This window comes from Pezoporus occidentalis, unplaced genomic scaffold, assembly GCF_034315485.1.
Source record: "Pezoporus occidentalis ecotype Australia unplaced genomic scaffold, CSIRO_AGI_Poc_V1 ctg151, whole genome shotgun sequence".
NCBI classification, from domain to species: domain Eukaryota; kingdom Metazoa; phylum Chordata; class Aves; order Psittaciformes; family Psittacidae; genus Pezoporus; species Pezoporus occidentalis.
Window position 1 is genome coordinate 397,428 of NW_026913328.1, and position 20,370 is coordinate 417,797.

At 40.1% G+C, this 20,370-nt stretch overlaps 1 protein-coding gene across 6 annotated transcripts in view; it reads left to right on the forward strand.

The window, feature by feature from the left end:
• FARP2 (FERM, ARH/RhoGEF and pleckstrin domain protein 2) overlaps positions 1-20,370 on the forward strand; it is a 73,724-nt gene that overhangs the window by 32,293 nt on the left and 21,061 nt on the right. For 5 of the 6 annotated variants that reach the window (XR_009963303.1, XR_009963304.1, XR_009963305.1 and 2 more), the window contains exons 8-13: positions 7,280-7,427; positions 8,784-8,879; positions 9,273-9,436; positions 9,585-9,653; positions 10,768-10,825; positions 11,474-11,714. Coding sequence is in view for 3 of the 6 variants with exons in the window: in XM_062611147.1 (XP_062467131.1) it covers positions 7,280-7,427; positions 8,784-8,879; positions 9,273-9,436; positions 9,585-9,653; positions 10,768-10,825; positions 11,474-11,714 (776 nt within the window). In the remaining 3 variants the exon portion in view is untranslated. The remainder of the gene's footprint in view (positions 1-7,279; positions 7,428-8,783; positions 8,880-9,272; positions 9,437-9,584; positions 9,654-10,767; positions 10,826-11,473; positions 11,715-20,370) is intronic. The other variant, XM_062611148.1, reaches the window with a different exon arrangement.

Here is a 20,370-nt window from a genome sequence, read left to right on the forward strand (position 1 = left end):
TAAAATGCGAAGATCTACTCAGTGTGTACAGTGTAAGTAAGTAAGCAAGCTTGGTAAGTAAGCAGGTTTGGAATAGACAATCACAGAATGGTTTGGGTTGGAAGGGTCCTTAAAGCTCATCCAGTTCCAACCGCCTGCCACAGGCAGGGACACCTTCCACTTGACCAGGTGGCTCAAAGCCCTGTCCAACCTGGCCTTGAACACTGCCAGGGATGGGGCAGCCACAGCTTCTCTGGGCACCCTGTGCCAGGGCCTCACCACCCTCACAGTGAACGATTTTTTCCTAATACCTAATCTAAATCTCCCCTCTGTCAGCTCCTTGTCCTGTCACTACAGACCCATGTAAAAAGCCCCTCTCCAGATTTCTTGTTGGCTCCTTTAAGTACCAGAAGCTGGTCACACTCCTTTTGATGCAGCCCAAGACACGGCTGGTTTCTGGGCTGCAGGCGCGCACCGCCAGGTCATGCTGAGCTTCTCACTGACCAACACCCCCAAGTCCTTCTCCTCAGGGCTGCTCTCAATCCAGCCTCTGCCCAGCCTGTATTTGTGCTTGGGATTTCCCTGACTGAGGTGCAGCACCTTGAACTTGGTCTTGTTGAACTAAATGAGGTTCAACACTGTCCCCAGCTCTCCAGCCTGTCCAGGTCTGTCTGGATGGCATCCCTGCCCTACAGTGTGTCAGCCACACCACACATCTTGATACCGTTGGCAAACCTGCTGAGGGTGCACTCAATCCTACTGTCCCTGTTGCCAATAAAGATACTGAACAGCACCAATCCCAATACCGACCCCTGAGGAGAGCCACTTCTCATTGATCTCCATTTGGACATGGAGCCATTGACCACAACTCTTTGAGTGTGACCATTCAGCGAATTCCTTATCCACGCTGTGGTCCATCTGTCAAGTCCATTCCTCTCCAGTTTAGAGACAAGGATATCATGCTGGACAATGTCAAATGCCTTGTACAAGTCTAGGTAGATGATGTCAGTTGCTATTCCCTTATCCACCAGTGCCATGGCCCCATCACAGAAGACCACCAGATTTGTCAGGCACCATTTGCCTTTAAGTGAAGCCCTGTTGGCTGTCACCAATCAGCCCCTTGTTGTCCATGTACCTTATCATAGTTTCCAGGAGGATCTGCTCTAGGATCTTGCCAGTCACCAAGGTGAGACTGACAAGTCAATGTATGATGCATGTGGAAGGGTAAACCTCCAGGGAGGTTCTCGTGTGACCAAAATACTACTTGGAAGATCAGGGTTTGCATTCTATATTTGCCACAGCTTTTAAGCACACAGTGTTAATATTGCTGAGAAATTCCTGATTGTTCCCAACCATAATGGCCCTAACATTGGTTATGCAGTTCTTGGAGGCAACAGGTTAAATTAAGATAAAGTGTTTGATAAAATGGTGACAGAGGTTTGATTTCACCCCTTGGGTGTAGTTTTTGAGACCTTCCATATTAGGATTTAACAGTTTGAAGTGCTTTTGTTAGCTGTGAATATCCACCTGCACAGTTTCTTATGGTTGTGTGTTTTAATCCAAATACTATATTAGACATCTAAATTCTCCTTTTACTCTGGTATTCTTGCTGACTGACAGAACAAGGATGTTATTCAGGGCAGCATCTGTGTTCAAGGCTAAGAAACATACTGTGTTATTAGAAAATCAGTTCCTAAGAACTTCAATAATTAACTTCTTTTTGTGATCACTCATTTTCAGTTATACTGAATTACCAGTACTGATGGCATTTCAGTTTCAATTCTCGATGAAATCAGGTGTTTGTTACTTTTTTTTCTGCTTTTGAACCTTTGAGGTGCATGTGGAAACAATGAAGGAACACACATGTTTTGAAGTGATTTTGAAGTAAAATAAAATGTATGCTGGGACTCTTCACCTTAGGAGACAGTAGCTTGAAAAAGGAAACCACTAAGTTCATAGAAATATTTCATTATTTTTCTCATGTCAAAAGAAAAGTACTGAAACAATTGGACGACTTCAAATGGTTAAAGGAGGAACATCCTTATACAGCTCGTAAGACCATTGTGAAACTTACTGATTCAAGATGCTGTGGAGTCTAAAGGTACAAATGGCTTCATGAAAGGTTTAGACACCATTATGCAGTACAGGCTGATTGCTTTAAAATTTGAGAAGAAATGCGGGTTTTGTAGTTCTGGGATAAGTTACATCCAAACCATCCACAGAACAACCCTTTGTTAATCACATGCCCAGATCTGATTGAGTTGCTTTTGCTCGTGGGGCATTTTCTTGGCTTCCTTTTCTTGATGGAAAGGTCGTGACTGTCTCCCGAGTCAGTGAGGGACTGTTAATTCTACTAATTAGGGCCGAGCTTTTGTTTCAGACAAGTGACTTCTAATTGTTCTTTAGAGTAAGGAAAGTTTGTATTTTCGCCTGTCAGGAAGAAGTCAGTGAAAAGTTAATATAAAAAGATTCCATGTTTTGTAAGTGTACTTTTCATTAGCTTAATGAGAATTGCATCTAACACAGCCATGTTATTAAAATGATTGCAAATCTTATTTTAAAGCAGTGTTTTGGAAGTGTACATTCAAACCATGTTAAGATTAAAAGCTGACGTGTGTGGTTAGAAACGGTTACAACAGAACATTAGTGATACCTGAGTACCTTGAACTCATGTTTCCAATCGCCCTGTGCCTTTGGAAAAATTTTTGTTAGAGAGACGTAATTTTGGAAGAACTGCAATCCTAAAAATAGCTGTGACTTCCTTACACGTCTCCTCTCGCTTCCCTTGCCCAGGGAGTGTTGGCCACCCTTTTCCATTTTTAGTAGTTGTGAAGGTCCTGTGTTTTCTCAGAGCACATCCACATTTTTTTCCCTTGTTTCTGTTAGAAGGAGCAAGCAGGAGTGTGGACCTGGGGCATTTGCCTCCTTGGTGATGGGCAGTCCAGTTAAATGGACAAAATACTTCTTATTATCCCTGTGCATCATGTTTCTTTTTTTTTTTAAAATCTTCATTTCCTTCAGTTGACATTATTTCCCCACTCTGGCTTCAGAAGACTGGTGTTTTCTTCCACTGATGATTGCTTTTGACAGAGGCTTCTTATATAAACAGAGCCTACAGGGATAAAAGAACATTTTTAGTAGGATGGCTCATCTCTGCATCACGACTGCATCATCTTATTTCTGCCTCAGTTTTCCTCCTCAGCAGCCATTGCTTTGCCTTGAGCACCCTTACTCATACAGCAGTGTACAGGTTGTATCAAGCCGGGAGCTTCAATTTGACTTTCTTGGGCTAGAGTTGCAGCAGGAGCCTTCCAGTGCCATACGTGAGTTGGGGGAGCAGGAGGATGTGTATGGCTTTGCAGAGGGTGTTCAGTCCCTTTGGATGATGCTGTGGAGTGTCTCTTCACATTAGAAAGTTGTGGTTTGATGTTAATCTTTATTCTTTTTATTGCTTCACTGTAGCTACCATTAGAAATGGCAGAAGAACATAAACCTGAAAAAAACAGAATGTGTGTATCCAATCCAGATAAAATACATCAGGAATGTTTATTCACAAAGATGGGACTTGAAACCTTATTTTCTGTTAAATATCCTTTTTTATTTCTTTCACTTGTACAAATACTTTCTTTTAATTCCACAAATATTGAAAGATGAGGTTTACATTTAAATTTGCAAACGTAGTAACAGTAAACAGGATGAGTTATAGTTCTGGTATAGCACATTACTTGGTTGCTTCAGCAAAAGCCTGAATTAACTTTACTGATTTTATTTCTGTAGTTTATAAAAGGAAAAAAAAAAAGAAAAAGTACTTTATATTTTGAAGATGGTGTACTGGTGGTGGTGCAGTTAAATCCTGGCACCCCGGACACTCAAAATGCAGTGGTTTTGCTTTCCTACAAGTAGTGCAAGTAGAATACTTGCTTTGAGGGAAGCGTATTCTAGAATTAAAGGTAACATGATTTGCTTGCGTTCAGATGGCTGTGTTGGTTTTTTTTTGTGTGTACATAGATAAATCAGGAAAGAAATTGAAGGCTTGATAGATTTACATTTACCTTTACTGTTATCCCTCATGTCCTGTCACAGCTTGTTAGCCTAGTTGTCCATGATTTAAATTCTTTGAATTGTTTGTAAATTAGAAAAATGATAACTTCAGGTTGCTATGTAGTCTGAACGTTTTCTACACATGCAGTGTTTGACACTTTATCTTTAAACTTCTCTATAAATTACTGGTTTTAAATGTTGTGTAAATCACTTAACATTTAACAGCATTTATTTTGAATCCATTGCCACGCAAGTATTGTAGCACACAATTGGTATTTGTCTAAATTGAGATATGTATGTAAGGGACCTTTAAACGAAAACCTGTTTCATTGACAGCAGTTTTTGCTGGAAAACACTTGTAATTGATAGTTTGTTGTCTATTGACCTGGGGAAGATTAAGTAGATTTATCTGCTTAATGGATAAGCAAAATTAGACCAGATTGTTTTCAGGCTGGTCTGTGCAGCTTAGTCTGCAGCAAACATCTGAGGGCAATTACTCTCAAACTGTTTCTCCTTTGTAACTGTGATGCAGGGTGAGTGACCAACATTGCTACCAGCTTTCCCCACTCAAGGCTCTTCCTTGTTTTGTAGGTACAGGCAGGTCCTGTGCGTAAAAACTCTTAAATCTGGGTTGTTTTTTCATTTTTTTCTGAGCTGTGCTGTGCTTTGGCTCATATCTGAGCATAAAATAGCCGTCAGTGGTTCTGCATCACTTATACTTGACTGTTTATGAAGAACTTTTAGTACTATATAGCTCCAATTTTCTAGTCACCATTTTATTATCCTAATTTTTGTTTCCTTTCCCTTCCCAGCCTCCAGTGACCTTAGCATCAGCAGCACCCTATTTAAAAGACAAAGCACCACTTTCATTCTTAATGTCACTCTTTTCAGAAGAATTACAGCAGGAATTAGTGTGGGTGGAAGTTACACACAGTGCTCTTAAAGTGTAACTCTAAGAAGCTGTGGCCAAAATTAGTATCTATCATCTACCTTTTTTATCTTTTAAGTGTTTAATAAACAGGAACCATGGTATCTGAGCTATTTTGATGCAGGTAAGGAGTCTATGGAAGAAATTATGTTAGTAACACGTAAAGCCAGTATAAAAACACTTATTCCAGCATTACCCATTTCATTAAGAGGAAGTGAAATCTGCTTTACCTGTTTAAGCTCTTCAATGTAACCAGTTCATGTGGTGGTAACACTGGTAGAAATGCAGCTACAAGACTCTCTATGTAGTCTGGCAGTTCTTTTTCCATTTAAAGTCAGGTTTTTGTTCCTCTGTGTTTGTTGTTTGCAATCCCTTTATGCATACATGGTCATGTTACACTGGCCTTTGGGTAGGTTGACATATGGGCTGAACTTGTAAAGGTCGGAACTTCACTGAATCCCTGGTTTCTGCAGTTGGCAAAATAAATTTTGGATTTCCTGTTGTAGTATTTTAGATTAGTATTTTGCCCTCCAGAATGAATAAGGCTATAGAAAACGGTTGAAATGCTGTCATGAAGTGTATGTCCATTCAGGTATACTTTCTCAGTCCATTTTTGTGTATGTATGAGTTGTAGTCTGAGGAGCATTTTATTAAGAATCAAAGAAGGATTGTTTCTGCAAACAGCTCCCATTTTTAACATACTAAATAAGTTTCATAATTCATTCCTACATGCAGGTAATATGTATTGTCATCATCCCTGCTTCTGATAAATTCAAATGAAATAATCATTCACTTTAATATTCTCAATTTATATTTAAAAGAAATTTCTTTGGAGCAAAAAGGCTGTTTAGTCTGAAAAATGACTATAGGTAAGTAGGAGGTATTTTTTTAAGGAGCATGCCTAGAAAAGCAAGTCAGGGTAGCAGGAAAATGTGTTTAGTACCGACGTTATGCTTGGCACTACATAGGGCATGAAAATAGATCATACTACAAATAGCTCATCATCTGTTTTAATGAAATGACACACAGATTTATGGAAGGAAGGACATTTCTTGGAAAGCAGGATTTTTAAACTGTCTTTTTTTCAGGATCTAATCTGGTTTCAGGACTAGCTGGTTGTAAATAGAGTAATAATTTTTTATTCCCCTTGTCTTCCTTGTACCTTACGTGCTAAAGCACTTGGAAATGCAGGAACAATTCAATCAATGCACTGGCGTGGGTGGCTCGTGGAAGAAACATAATATTTATTATTTCTAATCATTTTCAGTGGAGATGCAGGGTCACTTTATACAACTGTGGCTGAAGCAGTGTCACCAGTCCTAGTGCCCTGGCAGGTCCTGTGCTGTTTGTGTTTCTGTGGAGTTAGCAAAGGAGAAGGGCCTCCTGCTGTAGCTAGTTCGAGTGGATTGTCTTCACGTGGGCTCTCGTCTGTGTGCAGGCTCTGCTGTCTAGCTCTAGTTCATGGTCCGTGGCCACCCCTCCCTTTCCTGAGCACCAGCTGAAAAACGCACTGTAATCCAGTAAACTCCCCCTCGTGGAAAAAACATGGGTGTGGAGGGGTGGGGGAAGGAGCTGTTTTGTCGTGCAGGAGAACAAAATGTCAGTTGTTTGATTTCAGCAGACTTGTGGAGAAGTAAATGAAGGCTGAATCTGTGAATGGTGTGAGCCAGAGTCTGTAGCAGTCACTGTAGTGATTGCTTGGGCTCTGTGCATGCTCAGAAAGGGGGTGCTCCATGTGTGTACATCTTCCTCCTGTTTTCAAAGGCATTTCAACAGCAGATGACTTCTTTTTTAAAATCCTTCTCTGGATTCCTTGGCAAGGAGGAAATTACACAGCCAAAGACTGGGGGAATGCATTGCACCCGGCAGTACTAGCATAAGAATTCTGATGCAGTCCCAAAACCCCACCTGAAACGGGTCTTTCTGTTGCAGTATTTGTTTTGTTTCTGTTGTGCTGGATGTGCAGCTCTTTCATCTCTGCTTTTATCTGGTTAATACTGATGCGTGTGCAAGCAAGCAGAAGAAGGAGCATTGTGGAATAAATTCAGGTTTGTTCGACTTTATTGAATCTAAACTGAAAAAGCTGTGGACTAGTTAGTTGTTTCAGTGCCTCTGTCTGAGGGATAAATTTTAGGTTGGTCATCTACTGTTACATATTGTTCCTATTACAAAAGTTTTGGTGTAATACTTAACTTGGACTGAAACTGCCCAACTAAGTGAGAGAAAGAATTCTCATATGGTGCCGGAGTTAAGACGTAAGTGCATTAGCAATGTTTGCAATATTGCAGAATCAGATTGTTCTTAAAACTTTATTGTTCTTCCTCATTATAGGGGTCAAACTCCTGCTGAATCAGACTTTCAAGTGCTTGAAATTGCTCGGAAACTGGAGATGTATGGCATCAGATTTCACCTTGCATCTGACCGTGAGGGCACCAAAATTAATCTAGCTGTCTCACACATGGGTGTGCTGGTATTCCAGGTAATGTGGGGAGGGCAGGCTGGGTACATGTGTCAGCCTTTCCGTTAGCACCTCTTGGGAGTAAGTCTCTTATTATAACTTCAGGTGTCTCTAATTATTTTTAAATATAGCATATTTTTATGGTTAAGGGAGTGACAGTTAAGCCACCCAGATACTGTTTGGTGCAATTTGTCCTTGTTGGTGCAGAGAGAGCAGTATCAAACCCAACAGTGACAGCAAAGTAGAAGGGTTTTTGTTGCCTGTTTGAAAGTTATGTATGTGTTCAATGAAAATCATCAGTTTGTTTGGTACAGCCCTGGAACTCAAGTCTGTAATTCTGGAATTTTGGTTTGGTTTCCCTTGTTTTAATATTACAGTGTGGTTTTGCTGGGATAGTGTTGCTCTTAGTGTACAGAACTGCTGTTTCATTGAAGTGATCGCACCACTTAGAATTACTGGTTTTGTTGTATTAAGTAAGGAATTCAGTAATCAGAGTTCTATTTATGAATGCGATCATACTATTTTCCTCCCCCAGAGCACACAAGACAGCTTACCTACTAGCTGTTTCCTTTTGGACACTTATTCTGCATTCATTTTGTGTCTCGTGTTCTCTTGTTACTCTGGGTCAGCTTCTCTTTGAAGTTGCATCAGCCACTGCAGTTCCTCTCAGTCCTTCTCAGTGGCCTCTCAGCCCCCCAGGTTTTCCATCATTTCAGCTCTTTTGGGTCTTTCTCTTGAGCTCCCATTTTTCTTCTCCCTTTCCTTATAGAGGATAACAGAATTGCTGTGGTAGTGAGTGCTGATAGGGTCCTTCCCTGAGGCTTTGGGAGTCAGTGGTACAGAGAAGGGATGTCTGATGTAGGGCAGCAGGGTGAACGCAGAGTCTGGTTTTATCCTGGTTTTAGCCAAACAAGCAGGCTTGTGAGCAAGGAGGATTCCTTGCACATTTGGCAAGTACTCCTCCATCCACTGTACTGCTGAATTATGAAGATCAGCTTGGAGGAGGGTGTCTAGAGTCCTGTCCAGAGCAGAAGGAAAGCAAGTGAAATAAAATGAAACCATCTTCCTTGTACCATAAAATGTCCTGAATATTGATGGGGTTGAAGTGTTCCTTTTCCATCTGGTTTTCTAGGTTTTCATTTGGTTTTCTAAGTGTCTGCACAGAGATCACAGACATCACACACTTGTAGCTGTCTTTGTACTGGAAGATAAAATTGCTTAAGGGAATATTGTCACCAGAAATAAAAATCCAGTAGAATAGACTGGGGAGGGTGGTGTCTGTCTGCGTGCACATGTCTGTATACCTGCAGAACAGACATTTTGTTTGTTGCTCTTAGAAACTTTTGCCAAATTTTAATTGTTACCATTTTAATTCAGGGGAATACGAAAATCAACACCTTCAACTGGTCAAAGGTCCGTAAGCTAAGCTTCAAGAGGAAAAGGTTCCTTGTTAAACTCCACCCAGAGGTCTGTGTAAGTTTTACTATAATAGTAGGCTGATCAGTGTTGAAAAAAAATACATACACTTAATTTTATTATGGAAAATTCTAGAGTTTGTAATTCTATGAAACAACTTCAGTGGGGCAGCCTTGGCTTCAGTTTTCAAGTAAAAATCTTCCTTTCTCACCCATGTTTCTCTTCTTAGATATTTTTTTGTATATCAACCTAAGCTTATCCTTGACATAGGCATAAACATGTGTAAATGTAAGACAGAAAAAGAAATTAAAACCAAGTATTTGGTGCATCCTGTCTCAGTACTTTTACTCTGAAAAAACTTGAGCATTTTTATTTGTACCTATTTGTTCTTTTCCATTTCTCCTCCATTGCCATTCTGTGTGCTACTTAACTTCTGTGGTTTGTTCCCAGGGCCCATATCAAGATACACTGGAGTTTCTTTTGGGAAGTAGGGATGAGTGTAAAAACTTCTGGAAAATCTGTGTTGAATATCACACGTTCTTTAGGCTCTTTGATCAGCCAAAGCCAAAGGCTAAAGCAGTGTTATTCACCAGAGGGTCATCATTCAGATACAGGTAGGGAGAAACGTAACAGATTCATTAAAGCTTGAATTCCTTATATCTTAGAAAATGAGATCAAAAAGAAAAATTATTCTAAAGTCATTCCATCTGTCATTCTGATCCACTGTGTTTCATAATGTTTGTACTTTTGTTGGATTCACAGCGGACGAACACAGAAGCAACTAGTGGATTATATTAAGGACAGTGGGATGAAGAAAACCCCATATGAAAGGTACGTACAAATACTTTTTTTAAGGTGAAATGTATTTGACACTTTTATGGCGCCCTTATTTCCTAAATTTCAGTGTTTTTAAATGATACGTGGAGGCATGTTCATTGGTTGAGTTCTCACAGTTACTGAGGTCTACCTCAGATTTAAGGTAGCTGAAATAAATTGGAAAAAAAAATTATACTGTTGTGATGATTTATGAAGCTTAGGAAAATTTCAGCATCACATTTTAATGTCCATGGACAATGTGTGAGTTAGCATCTTAAGTTCAGTATGTTTTGAAGATTCACTGACATCAGTGTGGACTTGTCTGTATGTCATTGTAGCTGTGCAAGTAGCCAGTGGTAGCGTGCATAACTGATCTTGGGAGCTGCAAGCCTGAAACTGTCCCCTTAAATACTAATGGATTTCTAAACATATAACTAAATAAGTTAAGAATGTGCACTTTAATTATAAAATTGCCATTTACTTACTTGATGATTAAACCATCCAGTCTACATATGGGAAATTCCTTATAGTTTTCAATCTGAAAGATTATAGGAACTTCATGGGAACTTATACAATTTTGTTTATCTACTATTAATATATACTTTTAATATCTTAGACTCCAGCTGAGCTCCTTTTTAATATGAAAGATTGATTTTTTTCTTGTAAATTATTGACATAGAATTAATCTAACCATGAGCGTCATGTAGGATGCCACATAGCATTTTGTATGCCATAAATTACATGGTTAACTGAATTGTAACTTGTTTGTAAAGTTGTTGGAGATTAACTCATTCTGTTCTTGAAGCCATTCATTTGTAGATGTTTATACTGATGACAAAGGAAGAAGTTAAACTAAGAGTACTATTTAGTCTAGTCTTCTGCCCCAAGTTGCTTTTGAGTTCTCCTTCAGTGGTATGAATGATCTAGATCTTGCTTTATTCCATTTTTTATATGTTTTTTACTCTTGCTTTGTTTAATTTACAACTCTTGAGGCTGGTTCAAGATTTAAAAAAATATGATAAAATACAGCTTGAGATGTTTCTGTTGGCTACTAGAATGGAAGTAGCTGAGCTGGGAAGGGAGAAAGCTGGTTCATGTCTTGGATACTCAGAATTCTCTCTGTTTGCAGGAGGCACAGCAAAGTCAGAGCGTCCACTCGTGCTTCAAACACAGAAGTGCCAAAGCAGGTCAGTTCTGCAGCATTCTATATTGCAGTCACGGAAGTTGGCAAACAGCTTTCTGAGATAACGGTGAAGGAGAGGTGATCTGAGTCAATTGTTTGTCTGGAATTACTTTCACTGTTTGATCTTTGTCCCTGATGCACATCTTCTTTTTGTGAGCAGTATCAGTTTTGATAGTTGTTGCCAGTGGAGTGTAAAGAGAGTAATATTTTCCTTTTCAGAGTTCAATTTAACTGAAAAGAAAATGTCATACTTTCTAAGTACTATCTGCCTGCTTTCTGTGGAAGTCTCAAGTTCATTGCATAGATGCCTTCCACAGTCAGTTCCTAGAAACAAGTGATGCATGTTGAATGCAGTTGCTTTACATGCAAGAGGTTAAGGAAGCATCACAGGGTTGTGCTGTCACTGTTTTATGCTTGTGTATGCCTTTTCAGCAGAGGCTATAAAATGCATGGATTTAATCTTCCATCCAGTTACCAGAATTCAGGAAAAAAAGATCTTGCCTCTTACTGGGGCTGCTGGGTCTGTTTCTGTATGCAGTGTAAATGAGCTCTTTTGAAACATGTATTCCTTCTTTATCAGGAACTGGATGCTACGTTTGGTGTTATGTATTGTAAAAATATTTTTCTGTTGTGTTTCTAATTTTCTTCTTAGAGTGTTCCATTCATTGAGGGCTTGAGAAGCCCAGGGTCTCCTGCCTCAGCAGCTGCCCCCTTCCACTCAGTTCACTCATCGGCCACTCCTACTCCTGTCCTGCCCATCTTTGCAGAAACTAGCCCTTCCTCTTCGAACCCCCGAGAGCCATACACAAGGATTCCAGAGAAGAACACTGCAGCACCAGCAGAAGAAGTTGGGAGGAAACTGATGCAGCAGCCGGGATCTCCCATGCTCCAAGGTGTTGGGTTTGGTAGTGTTGCAGGAAACTGCAACTCTGCTTGTCCCGTTGTTGAGAATGGTTGCCGTTTAGATCTAGATGTAGAGAGGAGTAGTAAGGAGAGCAGGGTTGCTGTTTGTAAAAATGACAATGATGAGGATGACTTTACCACAGGTGTTTTCATTGCTGAACAAGAGCATCAGCATGGCAGTCGGGGTGCCCCTCTTTTCACGTTGACAAATTCACAGTTACAGGTGTCAGAGGAATTTATTGATGATGACCCAGCAGAAATTTCCTTTTTTGCTGGTGGCTCTGAGGCATTTTCATATGTGTACAGTGGTTTAGAGTTAAAAGGCTCTGATTTCTCTAAGCATGTGTCAGAGTTGCCTGGCTTAACTACAGATGCCCTTCAGCAAAATACAGTCTCTCCTCAGTCGAGCCCTGACAGATACTCAACTGAAGCTGTAGATATGAATATGGAAGATGAGTTTGAATTTGAAGAAGGGAGCGATTTCAATGGCAATGAGAGGCCATCGGATACCTCAGAGCTGTTCAAGGTGAAGGCTCAAGCAAGCAGAATGCAAAGCCTCCTGAGCCCGTCCGAAACAAGTTCACTTGTCAACAACCGCTCCGAGAGCAGCTCCCTCAATAACTTGGTGCTGAACGGCGCATCCTCCATTCATGCATACAGCTCTGCGAACCATTCGGAGGCCAGCTCCATGGTGAACTTCCCTGCCTACTCGGTGCGCTCCGAGTCCAGCTCAGCCTTTCAGTTCACAGATATTATTGACCAGCTGGAACAGCTGAGCTGTCCACCTACCACCACGGAAGACTCCAGCAGCACAGACACGGATTCCTGGGACTCGGAAGCTGCTGCACCACTGGACGTAAACCTTTTCTTTAGTAACCCTTTTGCACAAGCCACCAGTGAAAACTTTGCTTTTGACTTTCAGAACAATTTAAAAAATCTCACGCAAGAAGACTGGGCAGAGAAGGCACATGTCAATTGATGCTTGATTTTTGTGATGGATCCCTTTATGCTGTTCAGGCTTAGAACTGAAAAGGGTGTGGTATCAGTCACTTTAAGCATGAAAACTCTAATCCAGTGACTGGATTTTGAATTGCATAACATAATTGATTTTTAGTTATATTTTTTCATGTACCTCTTCAGTTTCCCTCAAAGCATCCTAGCTTTGGTGCTGTCTTAAAAGCCTTATACTGCATCCAGAATGTGTTACCACAGGCTACAGTGTTCGTAAAATACTGCCTTTATGAAAACCCAATGATTCCAGAAAAGTGTCATCACTGGCACATGTAGCCATCACAGACTGCAATATATTGAAGGACTTCTTTGACTACAAATGTACATGTAAGAGTCTGGAATAATACGCTGTTCCTCCAACATCTGAATACAACAGTAACTTTTGCACATGTTTGTTAACACGTCCCATAAGTCAGCTCTTTTCCTGCTCTGTGGTGAGAGTCCTTGTTTGGGGGCTTTTTTATTTGTTTGCTTGTTTCCACAATCAAAAACCAAAAAAGGACAATCTTCAAATCAGCTATGAAGGAAAGTTTTTAACTATCAACCTATGCAACGTGTCTGTGGTATACTTCGAAGAATAAATAACCTACGTGGTAGTTTAGAAGAGCAAATGTGTATGCAATCAAATGAAAATAGCCAAAACATCTTGTGAAGACAATCAGTGTATTTTCTGACTTCAAAGTGCCTTCAGCAGTCTAGCAACAAACAAGTACCCTTCTGCTTTGCAGCAGTTTGGAGATATATGCATAGACTATAAAAGCACTTAATCCCCATTGCATTTTGTCTCACCTTTTTCTTTATTTAATCACTCTGCATAAAATGCGTACAGATTAATTCATGAAAGTGTCCTTTATCATAGAATCATAGAATAATTAGGGCTGGAAAGGACCCTAAGATCATCTAGTTCCAACCCCCCTGCCATGGGCAGGGACTGTGGAATACAGATGGTGGTGGCAAACCCAGTGATAGCTTTAACTTTCTCTTTAAAATTTGGGCTACAATCAGAAACAGACCATGACCTTTCTGAACAATTGAGGTGTGAGGAGGAGCCAACACTGTAGAAAACAGAGCTTTACTACTTCCATGATTTTTTTTAAGTCAGGTGATTTGATGTGAGACTACATCTGTAAGCTTGAGAGTGTAATTGAAAAGACAGTTACTGAATCGGTCACATCTAATTTAGCAACGTTTATTGGGGTGAAGCACTAGAAGTTGTGAAATGCCCTTCCTGCCTGCCAACCTGATGGATTGGAGGGGTGAAATTCTGAGCTGCAGCTTATAATAGCAATTTTTTACAGTGCTTTGCTTTTGTATGAGCAAGAACGTGAAATATAGACCACCTGTCTGAAACCTTTTGATGGAAGGCTTCATTTCCTTCAACACTTTGGTTTTGGGGTTCCCTGTTTCCCAGTTTTCAGTCTTTTGCAGAGAGCGTGCTGTACTAGTACAGTGGATGCCTCCAAAATAAGCAGTTTATAGTTACAAGCATAACTCTATGCTCCATATTATTCATATCTGCTTTCTTAAATGTGGACTTGATATAGTGTTAAAAGGCCTCAGTTCTTTACTCAAACATTGAAAAAATCCTGTTCTTTCTCAAAATTCCGATAACTGCAAGAGAATTCCTCTCAGTGAATGGTAGAACATGAGGAGGTAAAACCTCCTTTAGTCACACATTTCTTCCGTTTTAGCTTTTACCAAGGTATAATTATTCTTCATAGCGTTTACTTTTACACTGTGGTTGCTGTGTTTGAGTGGTTCCACTGTTGTTCCACAGGGAAACCTGTCCCCTTTGTCAGTGGCACAGAAAATCAAAGCACATTTAGCACAAAGTGTTAGTTTGGACCTACAGGAATGTACAGCACTTTGAATGCTCTTTTTTGTTTAAGTGCTATACTTTATTTTCGTTAATTTTTTTCTTCTGTTGAATGTGTGTTCTGGCTCTTCATGTGGCTTTGTTCATACCTGTGGAGGTGATGTTGTGGATGTGTAATGTGGCATTTCTAAATAGGCACTGGGAGGAGGTCTTCAGTTGTGCCCAAAGCTGGTACCTTTAAGTATGTTTTAGGTGGTTTGTCTGATTTCCTTCCCACAACTACATTGTGTAACTTAAAAAGAAAAAACAGAAAAAAGAAATCTGTCTGCAGACTCTTTTAGAGGTGGTAGAGCCAGGGACAAATATGTGGATAAAGATTTAGAGAAAGGCCATTAATGTATTGAGAAAAAGAATCAGGATTCAGTTATTTGTCTGTAATCATGTCTGCCTTCATTTCATGTTCTGTGTTCTCAGTCACAAGCATCCTCTCTAATGTGTTGGAATTGTTTAGTATGGGAATAAATCCAACTGAATTGTCTAGGTTTTCAGAAGATCTTAGGAAGAAACTGCCTGTATTTTCAGAAACCATGCTTGGCAATCCTGAGAGAGAAGGTTTGCCAATATGCTCTCTTGCACCACAGTTAGTTTGAAAAGGCGTATGTAGTTTTTTCTTCTTGTATTTTGCAACCATGCAGATCTTTTATTGGCAATTTTAAATCTCAGGGATTTTTTTTTAAAGAAATACAAGGTAATAAGAGTCTTAATGCCCCTTTTGTTTTCTAAAGGAATGGGTGTGACTAGGATCTTGATATTAGAGCAAGACGTGTGGATCCACAGATGAGGATGTACGTGTACAGAGCTGCTCAGATGAAGGTTTTGGTTATGGCGTCACCAGGAACACTGATCCTTCACATCGTCTGACTCCTCTGTATACCTGGATTTAAGGTGCTTGAGCAGAGGCGGTGCTGGTCAGCACCTACAAGCTGATACCTTTGTGGGGAGTGCGCACCACGGTGTACTTCAGGCTGTGTGAGAGTTCAGTGAGCTGCCTGTTAGTTATATCTTTGCTGTTGTAACTGACAGCATGTAGTTGTTGTGGTTTCTTTCTGGGCTTTTCTGATTTTTCAAAGCTATGTGGTTTCTGAGGATTTAGTTGCGTGTTTAGCTCTGTTGTTTTATTCGTGGTTTCCCAGACAGGCACAGAAGGGGAAAAAATATAGTTTATAAACAGAGTTTTTAATTATAGTAAGAAAGCTGTGAGGAAAGGTTCTTTATCTTTTCCTCAAAAGTGGTAAGTTCAGATTCGCTTTCCAATAGAGATGGAGAGAAAACCAGCCTGCCTTTAAGGGAATGAGGTGGTGAGATGGCTTGGTGCTTCACAGTGAACTTGAGTACCAACTGGGAGTTATTCTAGTGCAGCAGAAGCATGCCAGGCATCCTCTTATTCCCCAGCTGCCTCCTGAGGTGGCAGAGAAGGTGAGAGAAGGAAAGGCTTTCTGTTTTCTGCCCATATCATTTGTCTCTGGGTAGTCTAAGGGAATTGGTGAACTCTGGGGCAGTGTGGTTATTGTCCCAAGTACCAACATGCTGATAAGCTTTCAGTGTTACTCCTTATGGTTTGTTTTGGTTTCTTTTTATGGTGTTGATACTAGTAAAACTTAGTTCCTGGTACTGATTTCTGTGGTAGGAGTAGATGAAAACCTAGGTGCAAACCTTCGCTTGTCCGTGGCAAGTGAGTGGTCATCCTCTCCTCTCCCCAGCACTCACTTCTGCAGGTACGTTCTTTCATGTTTGCTTTCTTTCCCCATCTGTGGGAGGCTCGGGGGGGGGACAACATATATAGGTACCTATATTTCTAGTCAAGGTACAGGTTTTAGTGCTGGGGTTCTCCAGTACAGATAGCCACTGGGGTTGCCAGGCTTGTTCTCCTGCTCTAGACTGTGCGTCCACCAGCTCTTGCAGTGGTGGATCATTGAAGGGAGCATGCTGGAGCTACTGCTATTTGCCATCCTTCCACTTCTCTGTTTTCCTACTTTAGCAAATATGTGTAGCCATAGAAAGCATGGCAATATTAGTAGATTTTCGAAATGAGTTAGGGTTTAGCTCTCTTGCAGTCCTCCACTTGGCTTGTTGCAGTGCAACTGAAAGACACTGAGAATTGTGTCTTGAGTGGGTAATGTAATCTGCACCTGTGTAAATCTGCACCTCGTTTCTGCATCTGTGTAAAATACACACTATATATGTGTATACTTACAACCATTCTATGCTTAACACATTTATTAAATGTAAAGCATTACATCAGAGCATTTTTGATCTTCATTTATTCAGTTAGTGGAATTCTTAATTTGCACAAGACACAGGTCGTAGAATATTCTCTACCACCCGGTTAACCTTGGGTAAACTTTACTAGCCTGTGTTACCTATGGCACGTAGACTTTGTGATTTTAAAGTACTCATTCATTATTAAAGTAATACATGCTGTATATTTTCCAAGACTTACCATATTTTATCTTAGGATGGAATATGGCAATGTATTGATCCGCTCTCAACTTTCATGTTAATTTCCAGTGAATTTTAGAGTTGCTGGGTAATACCAAGTATTGATCTCTTTTTTTTTCTTGTGTATGTTTGTATTGTGGTCATAAGTGATTTTGTTCAGGGTTTTTTTGGGTTTGGTTTGTTTTGTTGGTGCCTTGGTTTTGGTTTGGTGTTGGGTTTCTTTGTGGGTTTTTTGTTTCAGTGGTGGTAGTTTTTGTTTAGTTGCAAGTCTTGATAAAGGTAAGATTTTGTGGAGACTCTAATAAAAGTCATTCTAACTTTATGCTTTTTGGTGCAAACCTGTCGGTAAGTCATTCCCATTATTGTCATTTTGCAAAAAGTTCTAAGCCATAATTGTCCAGTATTAATAGAATGAATGGGTATACAGTACAATTTTCATTGTAGTCCTCTAGCTGTCACTACCTGTAGTTTTTAGTAGATCTTACATTGCACTTATCACAAATGCTGTGTGTATATGTATGGGTATACATATACATTCTCTGTATGAATATGGGGAGACTTCATGTTCCAAAGCTACCATAACATCCACTTACTTGTAATCTGCTCTTGAGCTTTCCTAGGATTAGTCCACCAGTTGAGCTGTAGCTTTGCAGGTTTCAAATTTGGAGCATGTTTAGTTGGGCCCGAACTGTGGGAAGGTGTTTCTCAGTTTTCGAAGGTCACAATACCGTGCCATTGCTCGATGGCCACCAAGAGCACGGCTTGTGACAGTCCTGCGGGTCAGTAAGAATCCAAATGCCCATTTATCACCATGTACGTACAGGTGCCTTGGTTAGAGCAACTCCCCAGTTAAATAGGTGCTACTCTTTTCAGGAAAGGGTTACGTTAAGAAAACAGAGGGCTGGAATTTTTAAATTGATCTCCTGAACTTTGTCTCTTTATACCATAAATGTTTTAATGAATTACTTGTTGGGATTTTTACTCTCTTTGTGTCTGCTCAGATTGCCGGTTATGAACCTACAGATTTGTACTAATTGACAATTTGAATTGTTTATGCAATAAAATAAGGACGACTTTGATATAAATGACAACATGGGCTTTTTAGCTTTATTTTTCATTACCCTTGTGTTTGATATAGAATAAATATTTGTTCTTCTAGCCAAGGCATCTTAGAGTTTTATTACCAGTTTTCTCCAGACAGTTTTCCTCCGGTACCCCTTTGTTGAAAGCAGAGCACAGCTGGGGCAAATATTGGTGTGTGGTTGTCAAATTGCTGGTTTGTGCATACCTTTTGCTTGGGTTACAAATGGGACTAGAAGTTCAGAATTCATTATCACAATTATGTCTATTATGGAGACATCTCTTAAGCTGGGTATGTCCCCCAGACTCTCTCCTGTACATTTGGTTTTACTGAAGCATAGGGCATGGAGGCTAGTGAGTGTTATCTAGAATGAAAGTTCTCCTTCAGGAGTCTGTGAACAATGTATGGGTAAATCCTCTTTTTCTGAATCATGTAAACATTTGCTTAAAAAAAGTCAGCAGTACTTGCCTGTGTTAACAGAGCAGGTTTCTGGACTGTTTGGAATTTAGAATTTTTATTATGCTTCTGAATTATTCTCCACGTTCTGTTTCCTGAGTTGTAAAACAATGAAAACATCAACTCCTAAAAACTTTGCTTTTCAGCAAGGAGGAATTATTGGTCAGAATTGTCTCTGACTTCCTTTTGGACATAAGGACATTTTAGAACATAGCAAGTTAAATCAAATTCAAACCCTGTAATAGAGTGATAGACTTCAATAGGTTTGGTTGCAAAATTAAATTAATTTTGTATAGAGTCAAGGAAAATCTGTAGCTAACATAAATAAGTGATTTATCACAGAATCCCAGACTGGTTTGTGTTGGAAGGGACCTTAAAGCTCATCCAGTTCCAACCCCCTGCTGCAGACAGGGACACCTTCCACTAGACCAGGTTGCTCCAAGCCCCATCCAACTTGCCCTTGAACAGTGCCAGGGACGGTGCAGCCACAGCTTCTCTGAGCAAGCTGTGCCAGGGCCTCACCAACCTCATAGTGGAGAATTAATTTAGGTTGAAACCCTGACCATTCATTTCAGTGATGCTGCTCACAAAGTTTGTGCAGTCGTAATCTGAGCCCAAGCAGATCAAAGTTGTCAGTGCAGCATTGAGAGATTTCTGCTGTATTGGGTCTGTCTGAGATAGAGTTCATTTTCCCCATTGCAGTCAGACTGAATACTCACTGTGTCAGTATAAAAGTTTACAATCTGCAGTTTATAACAACAGATACACTTTCTTTCTTGCCTGCATGGAGAGGGGAAGGTGCCAAAAGAAGGGTGGTCATTTTAGGTCCTGACACAATTATAAAACTGGACTCTCCTACAGCATCACATGGAGGTATATCTTCATGGGTACATACAGTTTCACTGGGGCACATGTCAAGTGCTATAGACATGCTTTAACATTTAATGTGATCATTTTAGGATAACATAAAAAGGAGATCTTTAAAGTCTTTTAGATTTTTTTTAGGCTCTTAGATTGTTTTTGATTAAGATTCTCTAACTCCCAGCTATCCCTCATTATTTTCAAGAGAAGATTTGCAGTGGAAAAATGTATTGGTTGTGATATTTTGAAATAAGGAAGACCAGGGATTTTCCACGATTTCAGTTGTAGTTGACTCTGATTCCGTGACATCAGCTTGCAGAATGCTTGCACTGTAGAAACAATTGGTCTGTGTGTGTGCAATGGGTTCAGCAGGGCATTGGGCAGCGAGGAACTCTGGGCAGGCTCCCATTGTCTCAAGATCAGCCACTGCTTTGGCATAAAAAGAATGTCATCTATTTGAAGCAGTAGTAGTAGTAATAATAAAGTTACATCTTTAAAGGGAATCAACCAGAGGCTCACCTTTCTGATAAGGAGCAAAATTTGAACTTCACATAGCTTTTAGGACATCTAGTAACACTCTGTTATTGGGATACTGTTTTTGTTTTCTGTCTTTGAATTGTTTTAAGCATTCAAGCATAATGCTTACAGAACCAGTACTTGCATTTGATTTTTGTCAAGGTTTGCACTCCAGTCTGAATTTCTGTGTAGAGATGGACTTTAGATTGGAGAATGCAGTATGTTGAAACCTGGAAACATCCCTCTCAAGAATAGCCCATTTTAATATACTGGAGGATGCTGGTGCCTGCGGGGCAGGGGAGAACTTGATGTACCAGGATTTGATGTCAGAGGAAATAATTCCTGCGTTTTCATCTTTGCATGAATTCTACATTGACAGAAAGAGGCTACAATTGCTCTGGTTGTT